Below are 22,394 nucleotides of genomic sequence, written 5' to 3'. Positions count from 1 at the left end.
TCAATCACCACCTTCCGGAGACACCTGAAACCCCAACTCTTTAAGGAACACCTGGGATAGGATAAAGTAATCCTTCTAACCCCCCCCCCCTTAAAAGATTTAGATGCACTATTGTAAAGTGGTTGTTCCACTGGATATCATAAGGTGAATGCACCAATTTGTAAGTCGCTCTGGATAAGAGCGTCTGCTAAATTACTTAAATGTAAATGTAATGTAATGATCAATGTAGTGATCGATTGGTCTGATTAGTTCCAGAAAGTCCAGGAACCACTGGAGAGGGAAAGAAATGTGTGTATGCAATTAGTATAGAGAGCAGGGGACAGATGGTAAAGGGAGTAAAACTTCAAAGGGTTCCTAACCTTGAGGGAAAGGAACAGGCTGAGCTAGGTAGTGATAGCAGTGTGAAGTCAATGGGGGATGCAGGTCACCAACAGTTTGTGTGTAAATGCATGTGCGTAAGCAAGCAAGAACTATAAAATGACTGTTTGTTATCCTGACCTCAGAACGTTCTCTGAATAAAGCTACAGAAACCTTTTGCAGAAAGCTGAGTCCTTGCCTAATTATTTAACCCATTGTCTTACAAACCTTGGGCATTAGTCAAGGCGAATTGATTATTGATTATTATCATCAAGATATAAAATTCCTTTAACACACATACTCACTAAAACAATACAAAATACAAATACATTACATCCAATAATATATCATTCTTAACAACAACACCATCATCAACTGTCGTCTTACAGATGAGAAACCACAGATAACTCATTTGTACAGGTTTGGATAGATTTTAGCCATGTTTTCAATTCAAATTTAAAACAATAATCAGTGCAGCTTCTCAAGTCCATGGGCATTGCATTCCAGTATATTCTAGCTCTAACAGAGTAGGCTGATTGGCCGATTTTACTCTGTCGAAAAGGGACAACGCAATCCCCTCCAGTTACTGCCCTTGTTATCCTGGAGGTGCTTTCCTTGAGCATGATATGCCGGCATTGGGGTGGAGGGGCAAGACCATGCAGGATCCTAAAGACAAGGCTTGCATCTACATCCTGCTTAAAGCTATCCAGACTAAATAAAATGTTTGTAAATGATATGACAATGATGGAAACTGTTTGGTTTGTTATCATAAATCTTAGGTGTTTGTTTGTAGTGATTCAATTGGTTTCAGAATAGTAGCTCCTGCTTGGGACCAGCATGTGAGGCAACATCTCAGATGTGAGAAGATCATAGCATGCATATATAGTTTGGCAGCCTCCAGAGGAAGGGATGGTCTTATAAACCTAAAGTTGGATAATCCAAACTTAACCGTGTTAACCACCTTCTTCGCGTGTTTCTTAAATGTCAAATTGGAGTCCAAAATGAAACCAAGATACCTGAAGTTAGACACAACTTTCAGATTCTCCCCATTAACAAGAACAGCTGGTTGGGAAGAATCAATGGATTTCTTAGAGAAGTACTGTAAGGGCTGTCTTCAGAAATTGACCAAAATGCAGCAAAGTTAGTATTCATCTTTCAATTTAATTAGAAAGAACACTATAACAAACAAACAAAACAAGGAAACTGACAGCCAACAGTCCTGTCAGGTGCAAACACACTAAACAAGAAACAATTACCCACAACCCCAAGGAAAAACACAAACTACTATATAGGACTCCCAATCAAAGGCAACTCAACACACCTGCCTTCAATTGGGAGTCCAACCCCAATTAACTAACACATAACACAAAACTTCTGCCATGTCCTGACCAAAACTAATACAATTACGCCCTCTGCTGGTCAGGACGTGACAAGTACATACAAACAGTCTTGTCGATATTTACACTGCCGTTCAAAAGTTTGGGGCCACTTAGAAATGTCCTTGTTTTTGAAGGAAAAGCACATTTTTTATCCATTAAAATAACATCAAATTGATCAGAAATACAGTGTAGATATTGTTAATGTTGTAAATGACTATTGTAGCTGGAAACTGCAGATTTTTTATGGAATATCTACATAGGCGTACAGAGTCCCATTATCAGCAACCATCCCTCCTGTGTTCCAATGGCACATTGTGTTAGCTAATCCCAGTTTATCATTTTAAAAGGCTAATTGATCATTAGAAAACCCTTTTGCAATTATGTTAGCACAGCTGAAAACTGTTGTCCTCATTAAAGAATCAATAAAACTGGCCTTCTTTAGACTAGTTGAGTATCTAGAGCAGTGGTTCTTAACCTGGGTTCGATCGAACCCCAGGGGTTCGGTGAGTCAGTCTGGCGCGCTCAGTAGTCGAATTGTGACTGTCGTGATGGTACGTCGTGTGATTTCTTTCTTAATATTTTAATCCCTTCATACTAACTATGTCGAGCAAAAAAAAAAAGTGGTCGGACGAATATGTACAATATGGATTCACATGTATAACGGAACGTGATGAGAGTCAGCGTCCTAACTGCATGATTTGCAATGCCATGTTGAGCAATTCTAGTCTAGCACCGGCAAAACTAAGAGAACACTTCCTTAAGCTGCATGGAGATGGACAATACAAGAACACAACGCTCGCTGAATTCAAGGTGAAGAGAGCCATTTTTCCAATTAAGAAGGGTTCGGTGAATGCGCATATGAAACTGGTGGGGGTCAGTACCTCCAACAAGGTTAAGAACCACTGATCTAGAGCATCAGCATTTGTAGGTTCGATTACAGGCTCAAAATGGCCAGAAACAAAGAATTTCTTCTAAAACTCGTCAGTCTATTCTTGTTCTGAGAAATGAAGGCTATTCCATGCGAGAAATTGCCAAGAAACTGAAGATCTCGTACAATGCTGTATACTACTCCCTTCACAGAACAGCGCAAACTGTCTCTAACCAGAATAGAAAGAGGAATACGAGGCCCCGGTGCACAACTGAGCAAGAGGACAAGTACATTAGAATGTCTAGTTTGTGATCCTCAACTGGCAGCTTCATTAAATAGTTCCCGCAAAACACCAGTCTCAACGTCAACAGTGAAGAGGTGACTCTGGGATTCTGGCCTTCTTGTTTTGCGGGTCCTATTTAATGAAGCTGCCAGTTGGGACATTAAAGGCAGAAATAGGAGATTTCTTCAGCCATATCTAAGAGAAACAGAAAAAATCTAGATTAGTCTTTCAATAAATGTTCTACCTGTTCACTCTTAGAAATAATGCTACGAATATTCAGAAGACCTACCAATATTCCTCTAGGCTTGGAACGAGGGTCCCAGAGTATTTTAGCCTGATTAACGGTTTGAAAAAGTTTCATGGTACAATGTTCTCAAACACACTTTGTTTGGGACATGTATCAAGAGTTGGCATTAAAAATGAATGATCAGCAGATTGCTCATTCTCTTGAAAAGCCATGTTAGCGACAGAAGTTATGCTCACATACACAGAATATCCTTCTCTGAACCAGATAATATAGGTTACTCAAATATAGATGATTTCTATCCTTCATCAATGATTTCTGTTTGGATGGCTAATTAGGGGGACTTTTCTCCACTTCTCCCCAGAATTACATCCTCCATATCAGCTTTTTTTTCTGCAGGTGACCTAACGCCAGACTCTGATGGGGAGCTTGGTACCCTGGGCCGCTTGGGCGTATGTTGATTCCGGATTGTTTGAATGAAAGCCAGCATTGATGTCTGGATGCCTTCTTTCGCATTCCCCAGAGAGTTGCACCGCCTTTGGGATCTCTTATTAACCTCAAGGTTTTCTATTGGGTTATGATTGTCACTAGTCTCAGTAGCCAATTTCCCAGATTCATTTTTAGCATTTTTTCTCTTATTCAACAAAGCATCTTTCACTCATGCTGCCAAACATACCCTCGTAAAACTGACCATCCTACCGATCCTCGACTTCGGCGACGTCATTTACAAAATAGCCTCCAATACTCTACTCAATAAATTGGATGCAGTCTATCACAGTGCCATCCGTTTTGTCACCAAAGCCCCATACACTACCCACCACTGCGACCTGTACGCTCTTGTTGGCTGGCCCTCGCTTCATACTCGTCGCCAAACCCACTGGCTCCAGATCATCTACAAGACCCTGCTAGGTAAAGTTCCCCCTTATCTCAGCTCGCTGGTCACCATAGCAGCACCCACCTGTAGCACACGCTCCAGCAGGCATATCTCTCTGGTCACCCCCAAAGGCAAATCCTCCTTCGGCCGCCTCTCCTTCCAGTTCTCTGCTGCCAATGACTGGAACGAACTACAAAAATCTCTAAAACTGGAAACACTTATCTCCCTCACTAGCTTTAAGCACCAGTTGTCAGAGCAGCTCACAGATTACTGCACCTGTACATAGCCCATCTATAATTTAGCCCAAACAACTACCTCTTCCCCTACTGTATTTATTTATTTTGCTCCTTTGCACCCCATTATTTCTATTTCTACTTTGCAATTTCTTCCACTGCAAATCTACCATTCCAGTGTTTTACTTGCTATATTGTATTTACTTCGCCACCATGGCCTTTTTTGCCTTTACCTCCCCCTTATCTCACCTCATTTGCTCACTTTGTATATAGACTTATTTTTCTACTATATTATTGACTGTAGGTTTGTTTTACTCCATGTGTAACTCTGTGTTGTTGTATGTGTCAAACTGCTTTGCTTTATCTTGGCCAGGTCGCAATTGTAAATGAGAACTTGTTCTCAACTAGCCTACCTGGTTAAATAAAGGTGAAATAAAAAAATAAAAAATAAAATTACCTTTGAACACAACATGTTTTCCTCTGACTGTTATTCCTCTGATCAGAAGCTTTGCCCTTGCTTCCTTACTGAGAATATATATACGTCAGAGTGCACGTACTCGCTGTGCTGACCTCAAGTAGTTTGGATGAATTTTATGTATGAGACTGTGGTAGAGCTCCTCCTCCTTAATGGGGTTGGCTATGGCCTCCTCCTTTGTCAGGATTTCTCTCTCCATGATAAATTTAAAACAGTCCCCTTTGGGGTATTTTGACCAACAACCTTGCTCCAGGTCTCATTTTCCTTGACATCAGTTTTTACATCGCTGGAAATAGACACAACTACAGCAGCCAGTTTAATTGTTATGCTAATGATTCAAGTAATTTGTTTAACAATGAAATATATCAACAAAACTATTCAGCATTATACAGTGAGGATACTTCTTACTTAAGAATTGATGGATGGTTGATCCACAAATATATATTTGCTGGATTCAGTGTTCTCCAGCAATTGAAGCTTCCCAGGCAGGCCAAATACCCAAACAAAAGGAGATGTCAAAACACAAGAAAACAAAATATGAATATATCATTCCGGACCTTACAGGCCGTCGGTCGATAAATCAAAAAATAATCAAAAAAACAAACAAGCAAGCAAGCCGTCTGGTGAGTATCAATTAACCTATTTACAAAATTCAATTATCTGGCAACAGCTCTGGTGGACGTTCCTCCTTGAAGCAGGCTCTGGAGCACCGCAGGGAGCACTACACTGACCTCACCAGCCTAACCATTTCTTTGAGGATTTTGATGTGTGCTTGGGGTTATTGTCTTGCTGGAAGATCCACTTGCGGCCAAGTTTCAGCCTCCTGGCAGAGGCAACCAGGTTTATGGCTATAATGGCCTGGTACTGAGTAAAGTTCATGATGTCGTTGATCTTAAGGGTCTCAGGACCAGTGGAAGAAAAATTGCCCCATAACAAAGATCCACTTCCATATTTTACAGGTGTGGGGTTATTTTCTGCATATGCACCCTTATTTTGACACCAAACCCACAACTGGTGTGTGTGGCCAAAGAGCTCTATTTTCATGTCACCCAACAAATCTAAACTCCTGAAGTTTGCTGAATGACAATGGCATTTGGATTGGAACCATCGGTGCTATGGTCAGACGACATGAAAATAAAACATCCTCATTGAAAAAATTGAAAAAAAGGCTCAGTGCCGTTATCCTCGCAATGTGAGTAATTGAAAACAGAGGTGCCTATAATTTTGGCACCCATCTTTGGGAATTGTTTTTATTACTTGTTAAACAAAATCGCCATCTGAGCAATTGTATTAGTATACAATAATATAATTTCCCCCAATATACCTCAGTTTTGTATAATCTATTTTATACATTCTTTGCTCATCTGTATCAAGGGTGCAAATAATTTTGGACCTGACTGTATCTTACTTCCCTTGAGATATCCAAGGGGTCCGACCCATTGCATAGACCCCACTGCTTGTGTACATAGATGGCCATAAAGTTGCCCCTGAGTGTAAACAGGGACAATAAATCCATTTTTTTGCATTACCTGGCCAATCAGAGATTGACAACAGGGGTCCTGTGACTGTTTAAGGCTAACTGGGCTGAGGAATAATTGACAACGGCAGCAGACTCTTTGCTCTGTATGTCTGGATCCTTCTCTTATAACATCTATTGGCCAGTATAAGGACAGTTATATCTTATCCACCTTGTCCTCTTCATCACCGATGGACCCCCTCATCATCATCATCTAGGGCACATGCCCAGGGGCCCAACCTCCAGGGGGCCCCCATTGATTTTGTTCTGTTTGATTCACCCAGATCGCATAAGAACACAGCATAAACCATGGCAAAATGTGTAGAACAGCAGGAAATTAGCTTTAAAACAAAATGTTTCCCCTCAGTCCCAAGGCAAAATGAGTACAATTGCTAGAAATTAAAACATCAAAATCTTCTCCGCCATCAAAGATGGGGGCCTCTAAAATGTTTCTGCCCAGGGCCCCAGGTTTGGTTAGTCCGGCACAGTCATCATAATCACTACCACCATCAAACTAATAACTCGTGGGATGACTTCTACATTTGAAGTACCAACCACATCTCATGTGAACTTGCTCTAGCAATTTCAGTCATTCACTCAATGTTTAAACCAAATTGTTGCTTATTTCAGGTCATTGCTGCCATCTACTGCTCAGATAAAGAACTGTAGCCTACCTACATCACTCAAACCTTTCATATTTGCCATCTCTTTTCCCCCTTCCCCCAAAAATTCTAATTGTCAGGGATGTAAGTAAAATGGGATGAGAGCATTCAACATCACAGTCCCAGCAGATGACTTATGACAAAGGCCTTGAGGCCAATATGTAAAGCTTATTAAAGAGCAGTGATAGAAGCAGGGGCAGTGATACTAGCCAGAGCAGTGATACTAGCCAGAGCAGTGACACCAGCCAGAGCAGTGATACCAGCCAGAGCAGTGACACCAGCCTGAGCAGTGACACCAGCCTGAGCAGTGACACCAGCCAGAGCAGTGACACCAGCCAGAGCAGTGATACCAGCCAGAGCAGTGATACTAGCCTGAGCAGTGACACCAGCCAGAGCAGTGACACCAGCCAGAGCAGTGATACCAGCCAGAGCAGTGATACCAGCCAGAGCAGTGTGCGTGTTTCTTCTTTCTCATCTTAATGTGTGGCACAAAATAGATGAGCCACACATTCATTGTGACACAAACATTGAAATTACGTTAACGTGGCATTAGGTGGTCATGTACCCAAAATTCTGGTGCATTCCCTACTAGCTCCTACTACTTCCATGTGCACTCAACTGAAAGATGTTGATAGAGTAGGTGTAAGCCAGATGGAACTATATCCTCCGCTATAGCCTACTCAGTGGAGGGCAATGTGGTGCCATCACCATACTGTACTTCTTAAACCAGTCTTCCGGTTAATGTGCCAGAGTGTCATTGAAAAACGTTTTTGGGGAGATTTTTAATTCAAGAATTGAAGTGGCATATGCAGCCTACTTACGCAATCAATGTTTGCTTGTCTAACCCTCTTAGGCTGCTCTTTTGCAAATAAATTGGCAAATGCTAATGCAACCATATTAAAGTTTGGAACATCTGCGTTTGCCTTTGATACTCGAACTCTGTTTCCCCAGCTCATACACACAAAACAGGATCAATCATGACTGATGAGAGCTTTTAAGTTTCCTTCATTTTTATTTCAAGTTTGATGAATTACTTACAAAATACTCCATGCAGTGCAGATACCAAGTGTCTTCAGGATGAACTGAGATGATGCTGAAAAGGTGGAGTGCCTCAGAAACGTCAACAATTCAGAAACAGAAACACACACCAACTGCTTAAGTTATTTTCTTTCATAAATTAAAAATGATTTATTTTGTGAAAATGTACAAAACTACAACAAAGAATTTTCTCCTCAAAACAGATTAGAGTACAAACTTTTTAGAGATGCTACACACCATTCTGTATCCTTGAAATAATTAAAAGTGAATCACTGATTCTCTCCCCCTCCTTCCCCCCGGTTCAAACAGGAATCATATGTTAAGGAGTACATGGTCTTTGAGGATCAAGAGACAATGTACAGAATGTGGATGGCTCCAACAACAACAAAAAACAAGCATTGCACCCTATGCAAGTTAGTTACGGTACATAGAATATTGAGCGATGACTTTTGCCACTAGTTCGACGCTGTGTAGGACTGGAGTTGCAGTAGAAGTGAGAGAGATTAGTTGTTGAATAGGGTTCAGGGACCGTCACTCTGCTTTGGTGCGCTTTACTGCCCCAGGGAGTTTGTCTTGAAGCCTGAAAAGGAAATAAATAATACTATACTAGAACAAGGTTGGTGTGGCTGGCCTTTCACCTTTATATACACTAGATGTAATATTTTATCTGGACAAAGACAAATCATTTTAATGGTGCCACCAAGACAGTTGATCATGAAGGTACTGATGCTGTGTTCCTTCATGCCATGACTCCAAAGGTAAAATGTCCACTTATACTGCCAAAAAACTGAAAATTGTGTGTTCTGTGATTTCACCTTATCTACACATTGATGATTAGAAAAAGAATGCCCTTACTTTGCAAGTGTGACTTCAACTCTGGTGCGAATCAGTTCAATGTATTTATCGATCTGAGTCTGAAAGAGAACAATTGTTAACCAACAAGCACACAGGTTGATAAAACAGTAATTGTATGCCAAATAAAAACTGCTTCCATTCACACTTACTTTATTTCTCTCATAAACCAGGGGTGTGCTGAAGAAGATAATATCAGCTGTCAATGAGAAAGAGTGGACGCCGGTCAAGTATGACGTTTCTAAAGAGGTTTCCAGATACACTACATGGCCAAAAGTATGTGGACACCTGCTCGTCAAACATCTCATTCCAAAATCATGGGCATTAATATGGAGTTGGTCCCCCCTTTGCTGCTATAACAGCCTCCACTCTTCTGGGAACGCTTTCCACTATATATTGGAACATTGTGGGAGCGACTTGCTGCTATTCAGCCACAAGAGCATTAGTGAGGTCGGGAACTGATGTTGGGCGATTAGGCCTGGCTCGCAGTTGGCGTTCCAACTCATCCCAAAGGTGTTCGATGGGGTTGAGTTCAGGGCTCTGTACAGGCCAGTCAAGGTCTTCCACACCTATCTCGACAAACCATTTCTGTAAGGGCCTCGCTTTGTGCACAGAGGCATTGTCATACTGAAACAGGAAAGGGTGTTCCCCGAACTATTGCCACAGTTGGAAGCACAGAATCGTCTACAGTCATGGCCAAAAGTTTTGAGAATGACACAAATGACACAAAAAGTTTGCTGCTTCAGTGTCTTTAGATATTTTTGTCAGATGTTACTATGGAATACTGAAGTATAATTACAAGCCTTTAATAAGTGTCAAAGGCTTTTGACAATTACATGAAGTTGATGCAAAGAGTCAATATTTGCAGTGTTGACCCTTCTTTTTCAAGACCTCTGCAATCCACTCTGGCATGCTGTCAATTAAGTTTTGGGCCACATCCTGACTGATGGCAGCCTATTCTTGCATAATCAATGCCTGGAGTTTGTCAGAATTTGTGGGTTTTTGTTTGTCCACCCGCCTCTTGAGGATTGACCACAAGTTCAATGGGATTAAGGTCTGGGGAGTTTCCTGGCCATGGGCCCAAAATATCGATGTTTTGTTCCTCGAGCCACTTAGTTATCACTTTTGCCTTATGGCAAGGTGCTCCATCATGCTGGAAAAGGCATTGTTTGTCACCAAACTGTTCCTGGATGGTTGGGAGAAGTTGCTCTCGGAAGATGTGTTGGTACCATTTTTGACTCATGGCTGTGTTCTTACGCAAAATTGTGAGTGAGCCCACTCCCTTGGCTAAGAAGCAACCCCACACATGAATGGTCTCAGGATGCTTTACTGTTGGCATGACACAGGACTGATGGTAGCGCTCACCTTGTCTTCTCCGGACAAGCTTTTTTCCGGATGCCCCAAACAATCGGAAAGGGGATTCAGAGAAAATTACTTTACCCCAGTCCTCAGCAGTCCAATCTCTGTACCTTTTGCAGAATATCAGTCTGTCCCTGATGTTTTTCCTGGAGAGAAGTGGCTTCTTTGCTGCCCTTCTTGACACCAGGCCATCCTCCAAAAGTCTTCACCTCACTGTGCGTGCAGATGCACTCACACCTGCCTGCTGCCATTCCTGAGCAAGCCCTGTACTGGTGGTGCCCCGATCCCGCAGCTGAATCAACTTTAGGAGACGGTCCTGGCGCTTGCTGGACTTTCTTGGGCGCCCTGAAGCCTTCTTCACAACAATTGAACCCCTCTCCTTGATGATCCGATAAATGGTTGATTTAGCAATATCCTTGCCTGTGAAGCACTCTTTGTGCAAAGCAATGACGACGGCACGTCTTTCCTTGCAGGTACCCATGGTTGACAGAGGAAGAACAATGATTCCAAGCACCACCCTCCTTTTGAAGCTTCCAGTCGGTTATTCGAACTCAATCAGCATGACAGAGTGATCTCCAGCCCTGCCCTCGTCAACACTCACACCTGTGTTAACGAGATAATCACTGACATGTCAGCTGGTCCTTTTGTGGCAGGGCTGAAATGCAGTGGAAATGTTTTTGGGGGAATTTAGATCATTTGCATGGCAAAGAGGGACTTTGCAATTAATTGCAATTCATCTGATCACTTCATAACATTCTGGAGTATATGCAAATTGCCATCATACAAACTGAGGCAGCAGACTGAAAATTAATATTTGTGTCATTCTCAAAACTTTTGGTCACGACTGTACAGCTTGTGTGGCCTAACATTTCGCGGCTGAGTCGTTGTTGCTGCTGCTAGACGATTCCATTTCACAATAACAGCACTTACAGTTGACCAGGGCAGCTCTATCAGGGCAGAAATTTGAGGATCTGACTTGCTAGAAAGGTGGCATCCGATGACGGTGCCACATTGAAAGTCACTGAGCTCATCAGAACAGGCCATTCTACTGCCAATGTTTATCTCTGGAGATTGCATGGCTGTGTGCTCGATTTTATACACCTGTCAGCAACGGGTGTGGCTGAAATAGCCAAATCTACTAATTTGAAAATGGTATCCACAGTTCCACATACTTTTGGTCATGTAGTGTAGTATTGGACACCTCTAACATGATAGTTTAACACAAAGCTATTCATTGAATACTTTCAAACCGTTTAAAAGAGCAATTTATTACAGCAGTACTGCACAGGATCTCACGAGGCAACTTAAACCATGCCTACTATACACCATTCAGACCCCCCCCCCTCCACCACTCTTTAGCGTGAACACAAGTCTAATTGTTTCAATTCAAAATCCCATAAGGGGCAACATTTTAGGCAGGACAGCAGATAAGTAAAAACAACACGACACCAAGAGTTGAATGAAACAGCATGATAAGTCTAGGTTCCTAGAGAATACTAAAAACAGACTATCATGAACATCAAGTGTCTAAGTGACTGGGTGCACCACACTGTTTTGTGACAGAGATAAATCAAAGACTGGAGTGTCTTACTCAGTATCAGGATAGTGATGCCATTGAAGACAGCGCCCACATAAGTCAGCAGCCACATGAAACCAGCCAGCTGCAACAGAGAATGACCAGCACATTTCAGACCACCACCACACTATAATCGCAAAATACCATGACAAGCATAAGGGCTGCATTTTCCTTGGCCACTATAGATCAATGTAATTATCATCGAAATTCTAACATTGTGTGTGTTTGAAAAAAAGGAAAATATAATGAGCATCCTATAATATGTAGCCTTTACAAAAACATATTGTTAGGATCCCACATACACTGGCTGCCTTCAGCTGTGTAATCCACTCCTTTCTTCATCTGATAAACTCTTAATCCCTAATTTGAGCATCGGCCAGGTATTTCTCTCTCTGCCAGTCCTCATCACATGACGGCTTTTCTGGCTTTCTTAGCCAGCCGTTTCAATGCATAACAGTGTGGACTTCAGTGTTGTGAAAACATATCGCCAACAGCACAGAAGGTGACCACAGTATATACAGTGAGGGAAAAAAGTATTTGATCCCCTACTGATTTTGTACGTTTGCCCACTGACAAAGAAATGATCAGTCAATAATTTTAATGGTAGGTTTATTTGAACAGTGAGAGACAGAACAAAAACAATTCCAGAAAAACACATGTCAAAAATGTTATAAATTGATTTGCATTTTAATGAGGGAAAAAAGTATTTGGCCCCTCTGCAAAACATGACTTAGTACTTGGTGGCAAAACCCTTGTTGGCAATCACAGAGGTCAGACGTTTCTTGTAGTTGGCCACCAGGTTTGCACACATCTCAGGAGGGATTTTGTCCCACTCCTCTTTGCAGATCTTCTCCAAGTCATTAAGGTTTCGAGGCTGAAGTTTAGCAACTTGAACCTTCAGCTCCCTCCACAGATTTTCTATGGGATTAAGGTCTGGAGACTGGCTAGGCCACTCCAGGACCTTAATGTGCTTCTTCTTGAGCCACTACTTTGTTGCCTTGGCCATGTGTTTTGGGTCATTGTTATGCTGGAATACCCATCCACGACCCATTTTCAATGCCCTGGCTGAGGGAAGGAAGTTCTCACCCAAGATTTTACGGTACATGGCCCCGTCCATCGCCCCTTTGATGCGGTGAAGTTGTCCTGTCCCCTTAGCAGAAAAACACCCCCAAAGCATAATGTTTCCACCTCCATGTTTGACAGTGGGGATGGTGATCTTGGGGTCATAAGCAGCATTCCTCCTCCTCCAAACACGGCGAGTTGAGTTGATGCCAAAGAGCTCCATTTTGGACTCATCTGACCACAACACTTTCACCCAGTTGTCCTCTGAATCATTCAGATGTTCATTGGCAAACTTCAGACGGGCACGTATATGTGCTTTCTTGAGCAGGGGGACCTTGCGGGCGCTGCAGGATTTCAGTCCTTCACGGCGTAGTGTGTTACCAATTGTTTTCTTGGTGACTATGGTCCCAGCTGCCTTGAGATCATTGACAAGATCCTCCCGTGTAGTTCTGGGCTGATTTCTCACCGTTCTCATGATCATTGCAACTCCACGAGGTGAGATCTTGCATGGAGCCCCAGGCCGAGGGATATTGACAGTTATTTTGTGTTTCTTCCATTTGCGAATAATCGCACCAACTGTTGTCACCTTCTCACCAAGCTGCTTGGCGATGGTCTTGTAGCCCATTCCAGCCTTGTGTAGGTCTACAATCTTGTCCCTGACATTCTTGGAGAGCTCTTTGGTCTTGGCCATGGTGGAGAGTTTGGAATCTGATTGATTGATTGCTTCTGTGGACAGGTGTCTTTTTTTTTTACAGGTAACAAGCTGTGGTTAGGAGCACTCCCTTTAAGAGAGTGTGCTCCTAATCTCAGCTCATTACCTGTATAAAAAGACACCTAAGAGCCAGAAATCTTTCTGATTGAGAGGGGGTCAAATACTTATTTCCCTCATTTAAATGCAAATCAATTTATAACATTTTTGACATGCGTTTTTCTGGATTTGTTTGTTGTTATTCTGTCTCTCACTGTTTAAATAAACCTACCATTAAAATGATAGACTGATCATTTCTTTGTCAGTGGGCAAACGTACAAAATCAGCAGGGGATGAAATACTTTTTTCCCCTCACTGTATGGACCAAGACTCTTAAGGCATGCACATTTATTTTTTTTAAACAATTATGAGTCCCATTTACAACCAATTTTTTCTACAGTCATAATAAATCCTAAGAAAGAAAGAGTATTGCCATTCAGTCCAGTAGACAAAGCTAGACTGACAGACTCACAAGTCACACAACTACTCCCCTTGCTATACATGTATGACAGAATAGTCTATCAAGAACTGCTAGAAATAGTCGTTTAAATCCAATTAAACCTACAACATGTAACTTCAGGCGACCTGACCAAATTCACATAGAAATGTGGGTTATATATATTTCATTCTCATTGAAAGCTAGTGGTAGATCTGTTCCATGTACGCTATTTCTATGCTTCCAGTTCTTAAGTTTTGTTTTTGCGTCTTTTACTTTCGGTTTTGTACACCAGCTTCAAACAGCTGAAAACACAATATTTTTGGTTAAGGAAAATAAGTTTCACAGCAGATTAGATGGTACAATGACTCTACACAATGACTGCTTGTTTTGTCACAAACTGAAATATTAGAATTTTAGCAACTAGGAAATGGCTGAGCGATTTCTGCATAGTGCATCTTTAAAGGCCATAGCATTGGAAATATCCTAGACCGCAGTAGTATATAGCCGATGAACACACCCTCAACCAATCAAATGTATTTAAACCCCCTAGAGTCGCAATCTAAGTAACATTAAAAAATCCCCATCAAAATCCATCAGTTTAAACAAGAGATATGTTTTTTTGCATTGGACGCATCTCAATCCACCACATCCGCCATTGTCACACTTCCGCATCTGTGGTGAAAGGTGGCAGAGCTAGAGCGGTGTTTGTCAGACCATAGAGACATCCCGAAAAATCGGTCTTCTCACCAAAACAGGTCGAAATATTATGACCACTATGGAATGGGGAGACTCTCACGAACATGACGGTGGTTTCGGTTTTACTCTACGACCCCCACAAGTGATACCTAAAGGGGTCCTACAATTTAAAATCAAATAGCTAAATAATCGATAGTATGACAATCTTAAAACAATTCCATATGTAATCTTAGAACCCCCCCCTTTACATCAGCAGTCTGCTTTACAGACACCAAGCCTAAAAACCCCAAAGAGCAAGCAATACAGAAGCAGAAGCATGGCTAGAAAAAACAGAAACCTAGGAAGAAACCTAGAGAGGAATCAGGCTCCAAGGGGTGCCTAGTAGAGGTCGACCGATTAATAGGGCCGATTTCAAGTTTTCATAAAATCGGTAATCGGCCTTTTACATTGCAATCCATGAGGAAACGGCGTGGCAGGCTGACCACCTGTTACGCAAGTGCAGCATCAAAAGGACCTTGTGGCTACACATGGTTGATGATATTACTAGGTTTACTAGCTTGTCCTGTGTTGTATATAATCAATGCGGGCCTGTTAATTTATCATTGAATCACAGACAACTTCAACTTCGCCAAACGGGTGATGATTTAACAAAAGCGCATTGCTGAAAAAAAGCACAATCTTTGCACAAATGTACCTAACCATAAACATCAATGCCTTTCTTAAAATCAATACACAGAAGTATATTTTTTTTAAGCCTGCATATTTAGTTAAAAGAAATGAATGTTAGAAGGCAATACTAAGTAGGGAAATTGTTTCACTTCTCATGCGTTCAGTGCAAGCAGAATCAGGGTATATGCAACAGTTTGGGACGCCTGGCTCGTTGCGAACTGTGAACTAATTTGCCAGAATTTGACATAATTATGACATAACATTGAAGGTGGTGCAATGTAACAGCAATATTTTGACTTAGGGTTGCCACGTGTTCTATAAAATATGGAACGGTTCCGTATTTCACTGAAAGAATAAACATTTTGTTTTCAAAATGATAGTTTCCGGATTTGACCATATTAATGACCAACGGCTCGTATTTCTGTGTTTATTATATTATAATTAAGTCTCTTATTTGATAGCGCAGTCTGAGCGGTGATAGGCAGCAAGCAGGCTTGTAAGCATTCAAACAGCACTTTACTGCGATTGCCAGCAGCTCTTAGCAATGCTTGAAGCACAGCGCTGTTTATGACTTCAAGCCTATCAACTCATGAGATTAGGCTGGCAATACTAAAGTGCCAATAAGAACATCCAACAGTCAAAGGTATAAGAAATACAAATGGTATAGAGAGAAATAGTCGACGCGTCATAATTCCTATAATAACTACAACCTAAAACTTCTTAACTGGGAATATTGAACCACCAGCTTTCATATGTTCTCATGTTCTGAGCAAGGAACTTAAACATTAGCTTTTTTACATGGCACATATTGCACTTTTACTTTGTTCTCCAACACTGTTTTTGCATTATTTAAACCAAATTGAACATGTTGTTTCATTATTTATTTGAGACTAAATAGATTTTATTAAGTTAAAATAAGTGTTCTTTGTTCATTCAGTACTGTTGTAATTGTCATTATTACAAATATATAAATACATTTAAAAAAAAAATTGTTAAACACACAAATCGTCCGATTAATCGGTATCGTCTTTTTTTTGATCCTCCAATAAATCGGTATCGACGTTGAAAAATCATAAACTCGGTCGATTTCTAGTGCCTAGTCCTCTTCTGGCTGTACCGGGTAGAGATTTAACAGTACATGTGGCCATTAAGGCCAGATCATTTTTCAAGAGTGAGTTCTTAAGCGAGTACCTTAAGTGAGTCCACGAGGTCCTCCACCAGCAGCAGGTGCCTGGCCTGTTTGATGGCACGATTCACATAGGTCAGACACACATCCACATATTTACGGAAAATCTCAGGCTGAACGGTCAGGTCCTTCTCCATCAGAGCCCTGAGGGAGACAAAGATTTACCATCATCACCTAACAAAACTAAGTTTAAACTACAACGACTCAAATCAGACAATGACTCCAAGGGGTAGATTTCAATGTGCCTTGTGTACTACTAAGTACACTAAGAATATATCCTTGTTCTCCCATCATATCCCAAACTGAGCTGTCGTACTTGAAGGGGTGGCCCTCCTCAGACTTCTGCACTGCCTGAATGACAGACTTGTAGACGCGGAAGGTGATAGTGACACAGAGCAGTGCCAGCAGCAGGTAGGAGACCACACTGATGACGCTGAAGGTAGCCAGGGACAGAAGGACCAGCAGGGACATGCCAAAGGCCACCGCAGACTTCTTTGGGTCCCGCCAGTACACCAGCTCCATCACTTGAGGAAGGATGAGGGACAAACAGGAGGGAGCAGGATTAATTATCAAGCCAAACCTGACGGTTGGGCGATCACATTTATGAAATGGGCATTTCCATTAAAAAGGATCCTGAGCACCAACATGTGAAGTTCATAGGAGCATGTCAAATTAAAAGAGATGTATGTGTATATATATATATATATATCACACACACACACACACATACACAGCAAAAAAGAAACATCCTCTCACTGTCAACTGTATTAATTTTCATCAAACTTAACAATAGTAAATATTTGTATGAGTATAACAAGATTCAACAGACATAAACTGAAGAAGGTCCACAGACATGTGACTAACAGAAATTGAATAATGTGTCCCTGAACAAAAGTGTGTGTGGGGGGGTCAATATCAAAAGTAAGTCAGTATCTGGTGTGGCCACCAGCTGCATTAAGTACTGCAGTGCATCTACTCCTCCTCTCATCCTTTAGTTCCACCTCCCACACATGCGGTGACCTCACCTGGTTTAAATGATGTTTCTAGAGACAATATCTCGCTCGTCACTCAATGCATAGGTTTACCTCCAATGTATTCACATCCTACCATACCTTTGTCTGTACATTATGCATTTGAACCTATGCTATCGTGCCCAGAAACCTGCTGCTTTTAGTTTGTTCCGAACGTACTAGACGACCAGTTCTTATAGCGTTTAGCTGTACCCTAATCCCACTTCTCCTCTGGTGATGTAGAGGTGAATCCAGGCCCTGCAGTGCCTAGCTCTACTCCTATTCCCCAGGCGCTATCATTTGTTGACTGTAACCGTAAAAGCCTTGGTTTCATGAATGTTAACATTAGAAGCCTCCTCCCTAAGTTTGTTTTATTCACTGCTTTAGCACACACTGCCAACCTGGATGTCCTAGCCGTGTCTGAATCCTGGCTCTGGAAGACCACCAAAAACCCAGAAATGTCCATCTCTAACTATAACATTTTCCGACAAGATAGAACAGCCAAAGGGGGCGGAGTTGCAATGTACTGCAGAGATGGCTTGCAGAGTTCTGTCTTACTGTCTTACCCAAACAATAAGCTTTTACTTCTAAATCCACCTTTCCAGAAACAACTCTCATCATTGCCGCTTGCTATAGACCACCTTCTGCCACCAGCTGTGCCCTGGACACCCTATGTGAATTGATTGCCCCCCCATCCATCTTCAGAGCTTGTGCTGTTAGGTGACCTAAACTGGGACATGCTTAACACCCCGGCCATCCTATAATCTAAACTTGATGCTCTAAATCTCACACAAATGATCTATGAACCTACCAGGTACAAATCCAAATCCGTAAACACGGGCAACCTCATAGATATCATCCTAACCAACCTGCCCTCTAAATACACCTCTGCTGTCTTCAACCAGGATCTCAGCGATCACTGCCTCATTGCCTGCATCCGCTATGGGTCTGCGGTCAAACGACCACCACTCATCACTGTCAAACGCTCCCTAAAACACTTCAGCGAGCAGGCCTTTCTAAATCGACCTGGCCTGGGTATCCTGACCTCACTCCGTCAGTAAAGTATGCCTGGTTACTCTTTAAAAGTGCTTTCCTCACCATCTTAAATAAGCATGCCCCATTCAAAAAATGTAGAACCAGGAACAGATATAGCCCTGGTTCACTTCAGACCTGACTGCCCTTGACCAGCACAAAAACATCCTGTGGCGTACTGCATTAGCATCGAATAGCCCACGCGATATGCAACTTTTCAGGGAAGTTAGGAACTAATATACACAGGCAGTTAGGAAAGAAAAGGCTAGTTTTTCAAACAAAAATGTGCATCCTGTAGCACAAACTCCAAAAAGTTCTAGGACACCACTGATAAATCCACGATAATTGATCATTTCAATAAACATTTTTCTACGGCTGGCCATGCTTTCCACCTGGCTACCCCTACCAACAGCCCTGCACCCCCACAGCAACTTGCCCAAGCCTCCCCCATTTGTCCTTCACCCAAATAGCTGATGTTCTGAAAGTGCTGCAAAATCTGGACCCCTACAAATCAGCCGGTCTAGACAATCTGGACCCTCTCTTTCTAAAATTATCCGCCGAAATTGTTGCAACCCCTATTACTAGCCTGTTCAACCTCTCGTATTGTCTGAGATCCCCAAAGATTGGAAAGCTGCCGCAGTCATCCCCCTCTTCAAAGGGGGAGACCCTCTAGACCCAAACTGATACAGACCTATATCTATCCTACCCTGCCTTTCTAAAATCTTTGAAAACCAAGTTAACAAACCGATCACCGACCATTTCGAATCCCACCATACCTTCTCCGCTATGCAATCTGGTTTCCGAGCTGGTCATGGGTGCATCTCAGCCACGCTCAAGGTCCTAAACGATATCATAACCGCCATCGATAAGAGACAATACTGTGCAGCTGTATTCAACGACCTGGCCAAGGCTTTCGACTCTGTCAATCACCACATTCTTATCGGCAGACTCAACAGCCTTGGTTTCTCAAATGACTGCCTCGCCTGGTTCACCAACTACTTCTCAGAGTTCAGTGTGTCAAATCGGAGAGCCTGTTGTCCGGACCTCTGGCAGTCTATGGGGGTGCCACAGGGTTCAATTCTCGGGCCGTCTCTTCTCTGTATACATCAATGATGTCGCTCTTGCTGCTGGTGACTCTGATCCACCTCTACGCAGAAAAACAACACAATTCTCTATATTTCTGGCCCTTCTTTGGACACTGTTAACTAACCTCCAGATGAGCTTCAATTCCATACAACTCTCCTTCCGTGGCCTCCAACTGCTCTTAAATGCATGCTCTTCAACCGATCGCTGCCCACACCTGCCCACCCATCCAGCATCACTACTCTGGAAGTTTCTGACTTAGAATATGTGGACAACTACAAATACCTAGGTGTCTAGTTAGACTGTAAAGTCTCCTTCCAGACTCCCATTAAGCATCTCCAATCCAAAATTAAATCGGCTTCCTATTTCGCAACAAAGCAACCTTCACTCATGCTGCCAAACATAGCCTCGTAAAACTGGCCATCCTACCGATCTTTGACTTCGGTGATGTCATTTACAAAATAGCCTCCAACACTCTACTCAGCAAATTGAATGCAGTCTATCACAGTGCCATCCGTTTTGTCACCAAAGCCCCATATACTACCCACCACTGCGACCTGTATGCTCTCGTTGGCTGGCCCTCGCTTCATATTCGTCACCAAACCCACCGGCTGCAGGTCATCTATAAGTCTTTGTTAGGTAAAGCCCTGCCTTATCTCTGCTCACTGGTCACCATAGCAGCACCCACCCGTAGCACGTGCTCCAGCAGGAATATTTCACTGGTCATCCCCAAAGCCAACTCCGCCTTTGGCCGCCTTTCCTTCCAGTTCTCTGCTGCCAATAACTGGAACGAATTGCATTTTATTTTTTTATTTAAAAAAATATATAATAAAATCACTGAAGCTGGAGACATATCTCCCTCACTAACTTTAAGCATTAGCTGTCTGAGCAGCTTACCGATCACTGCACCTGTACATAGCCCATCTGTAAATAGCCCACCCAACTACCGCATCCCCATATTGTTATTTATTTTGCTCTCTTGCACCCCAGTATCTCTACTTGCACATCATCATCTGCACATCTATCACTCCAGTGTTAATGCTAAATTGTAATTCTTTCACCTCTATGGCCTATTTATTGCCTTACCTCCCTAATCTTACTACATTTGCACATACTGTAGGTATATTTTTCTATTGTGTTAATGACTGTACGCTTGTTTATCCCATGTGTAACTCTGTTGTTTTTGTCGCACTGCTTTGCTTTATCTTGGCCAGGTCGCAGTTTTATTTAACCAGGTAGGCACCTGGTTAAATAAAGATGAGAATTTTTTTTTTTAAAGGCCCCTCACCTGTGAATATGTTGCCAGTTCAGAAAGGACTAGGCTACATCAATTACAATGGTCACATACACGTAATAAGTGATGATCTTGTACACAACTAAAGGTGACTGGTATAACAAAAGGTGGTCTAAAAACCAGAACAGGGCAATGCATCCTTATTTCCAAGAGGAATTAACTGACCTGACAAGGTTGGTTTTGATTATTGAAAGCAAAAGGCTGGTAACCATGCTTTTTAGGCAGGGTGACTATTAGAAACATTCGAATAGGGGCGTGTGCTCTTCCCAATCTAGTTAGGCATCTCTCATGTATCCATAGGAGTCTGACTCATGAATGTGGCAGTAAAACGTTACAGTCAGTAGTAGTCTTTTAGCTAATGTTATAGTAATATTTTATTTGAATAAGCTTGCTGCTTTAGCCTCAGTAAGTAGGTAGTGTATTAGTTAGCTTGCAACACATTCGAAATACAATAGTTACCTTACATTGCTAATAACACTGGTCAGAGATCAGCTGAGTGAACAAACGACCTATTGTGAGTTAACGTCAGCTACTCGAATATACAAAAGGCTTTCTTTGGTCTTAAACGGTCCAATTATTTATGGTATGGGCATTTCGCTGCACTGCTAAACGAAATATAGAGGGCCTTATCTATAGTTAGCTAGTTATTAGTGTATTTTATTCTACTTAGCTAGCCAACATGTGTGTCCTGTTGTGAAATTGCTAACGTTAGCTAGCTGCTAGGTCAGCCAGCTTGCTGTCAGACGCACCGTTGCTCAAACGAGTAAATCTTCCCGCACGTCAATTGTTCGAACTTGCATCGATGTATACAAGGGTGGTTGAACTTGAGCTCGAACTAAGTCAAAATGTTTGCATTCAACACAAAAACGCTTTAAAAAAATAAATAATGTCCTACCGTAATATGTGGATTCTTTCGTCGATGAAGCGTTCATAGCGGACGAAATCTGGGCAGACTGTGTCGTCGGATCTGCCATTTTTGTGATGATTTCTAACGAGACAACCAAAATAAACGTAATAAATTCGATTTGCGTAGCTACGTATGTTCTGGTCAAAGTCCTCCAAATTCTCTCTCTTTTTTTTTTATGGATGACAGATGGATGCTCAGTTGACTCCCCACGCCCGTTGGTCGTTTTGAAAATGGTTTTTCTGTTTAGTATTCTGGCACAAGCACAAATAATGACGTCACGTTCATATGGTAATGTCGAATCTTTCAAAATAAAAACCCAACATTTCAAAACTGCAATGTGGATTGAAAAATGTAATTTAAGCAATGGCCAATTTTATTGTGACAAAAAGAAAAGGCAATAAGTACTTTTTGAAAACAAAAAAAAAAATATGGTTTGAAAGTGGAATGGGAAATACTAAAGAAATACTAAATACTAAAGTGGAATGGGAAATACTCAGTAGCATCTTTACTAACCAAAAATGGTTAGTTTTGGAGGAGGACTATGTTGCACGG

The 22,394-nt window shown here is 41.9% G+C and overlaps 1 protein-coding gene across 1 annotated transcript; it reads right to left on the bottom strand.

The window, feature by feature from the left end:
- Positions 1-8,048: 8,048 nt before the first annotated feature.
- On the bottom strand, positions 8,049-22,120 carry LOC115154879 (reticulon-3). Its single transcript, XM_029701565.1, has 7 exons — positions 21,831-22,120; positions 16,833-17,040; positions 16,522-16,660; positions 11,732-11,801; positions 8,934-8,980; positions 8,785-8,843; positions 8,049-8,509 (listed from the first exon to the last, which is right to left on the bottom strand). The coding sequence occupies exons 1-7, from the start codon at positions 21,907-21,909 to the stop codon at positions 8,461-8,463; spliced, it is 651 nt and encodes a 216-aa protein (XP_029557425.1). The 5' UTR covers positions 21,910-22,120; the 3' UTR covers positions 8,049-8,460.
- Positions 22,121-22,394: the final 274 nt, after the last annotated feature.

Source organism: Salmo trutta, chromosome 19 (assembly GCF_901001165.1).
Source record: "Salmo trutta chromosome 19, fSalTru1.1, whole genome shotgun sequence".
NCBI classification, from domain to species: Eukaryota; Metazoa; Chordata; class Actinopteri; order Salmoniformes; family Salmonidae; genus Salmo; species Salmo trutta.
This window is presented reverse-complemented; position numbering and strand designations above follow the sequence as displayed.

Excerpts from the sequence above, each read along its gene's own strand:
- LOC115154879 (XM_029701565.1), bottom strand. The coding sequence starts at position 21,909 with ATGGCAGATCCGACGACACAGTCTGCCCAGATTTCGTCCGCTATGAAC. Across the intron at positions 11,802-16,521 it reads ACCTCGTGGACTCACTTAAG|CTGGCTGGTTTCATGTGGCT; the intron begins GTACTCGCTTAA and ends TCTCTGTTGCAG. Across the intron at positions 8,981-11,731 it reads CATCACTATCCTGATACTGA|CTGATATTATCTTCTTCAGC; the intron begins GTAAGACACTCC and ends TCTCATTGACAG.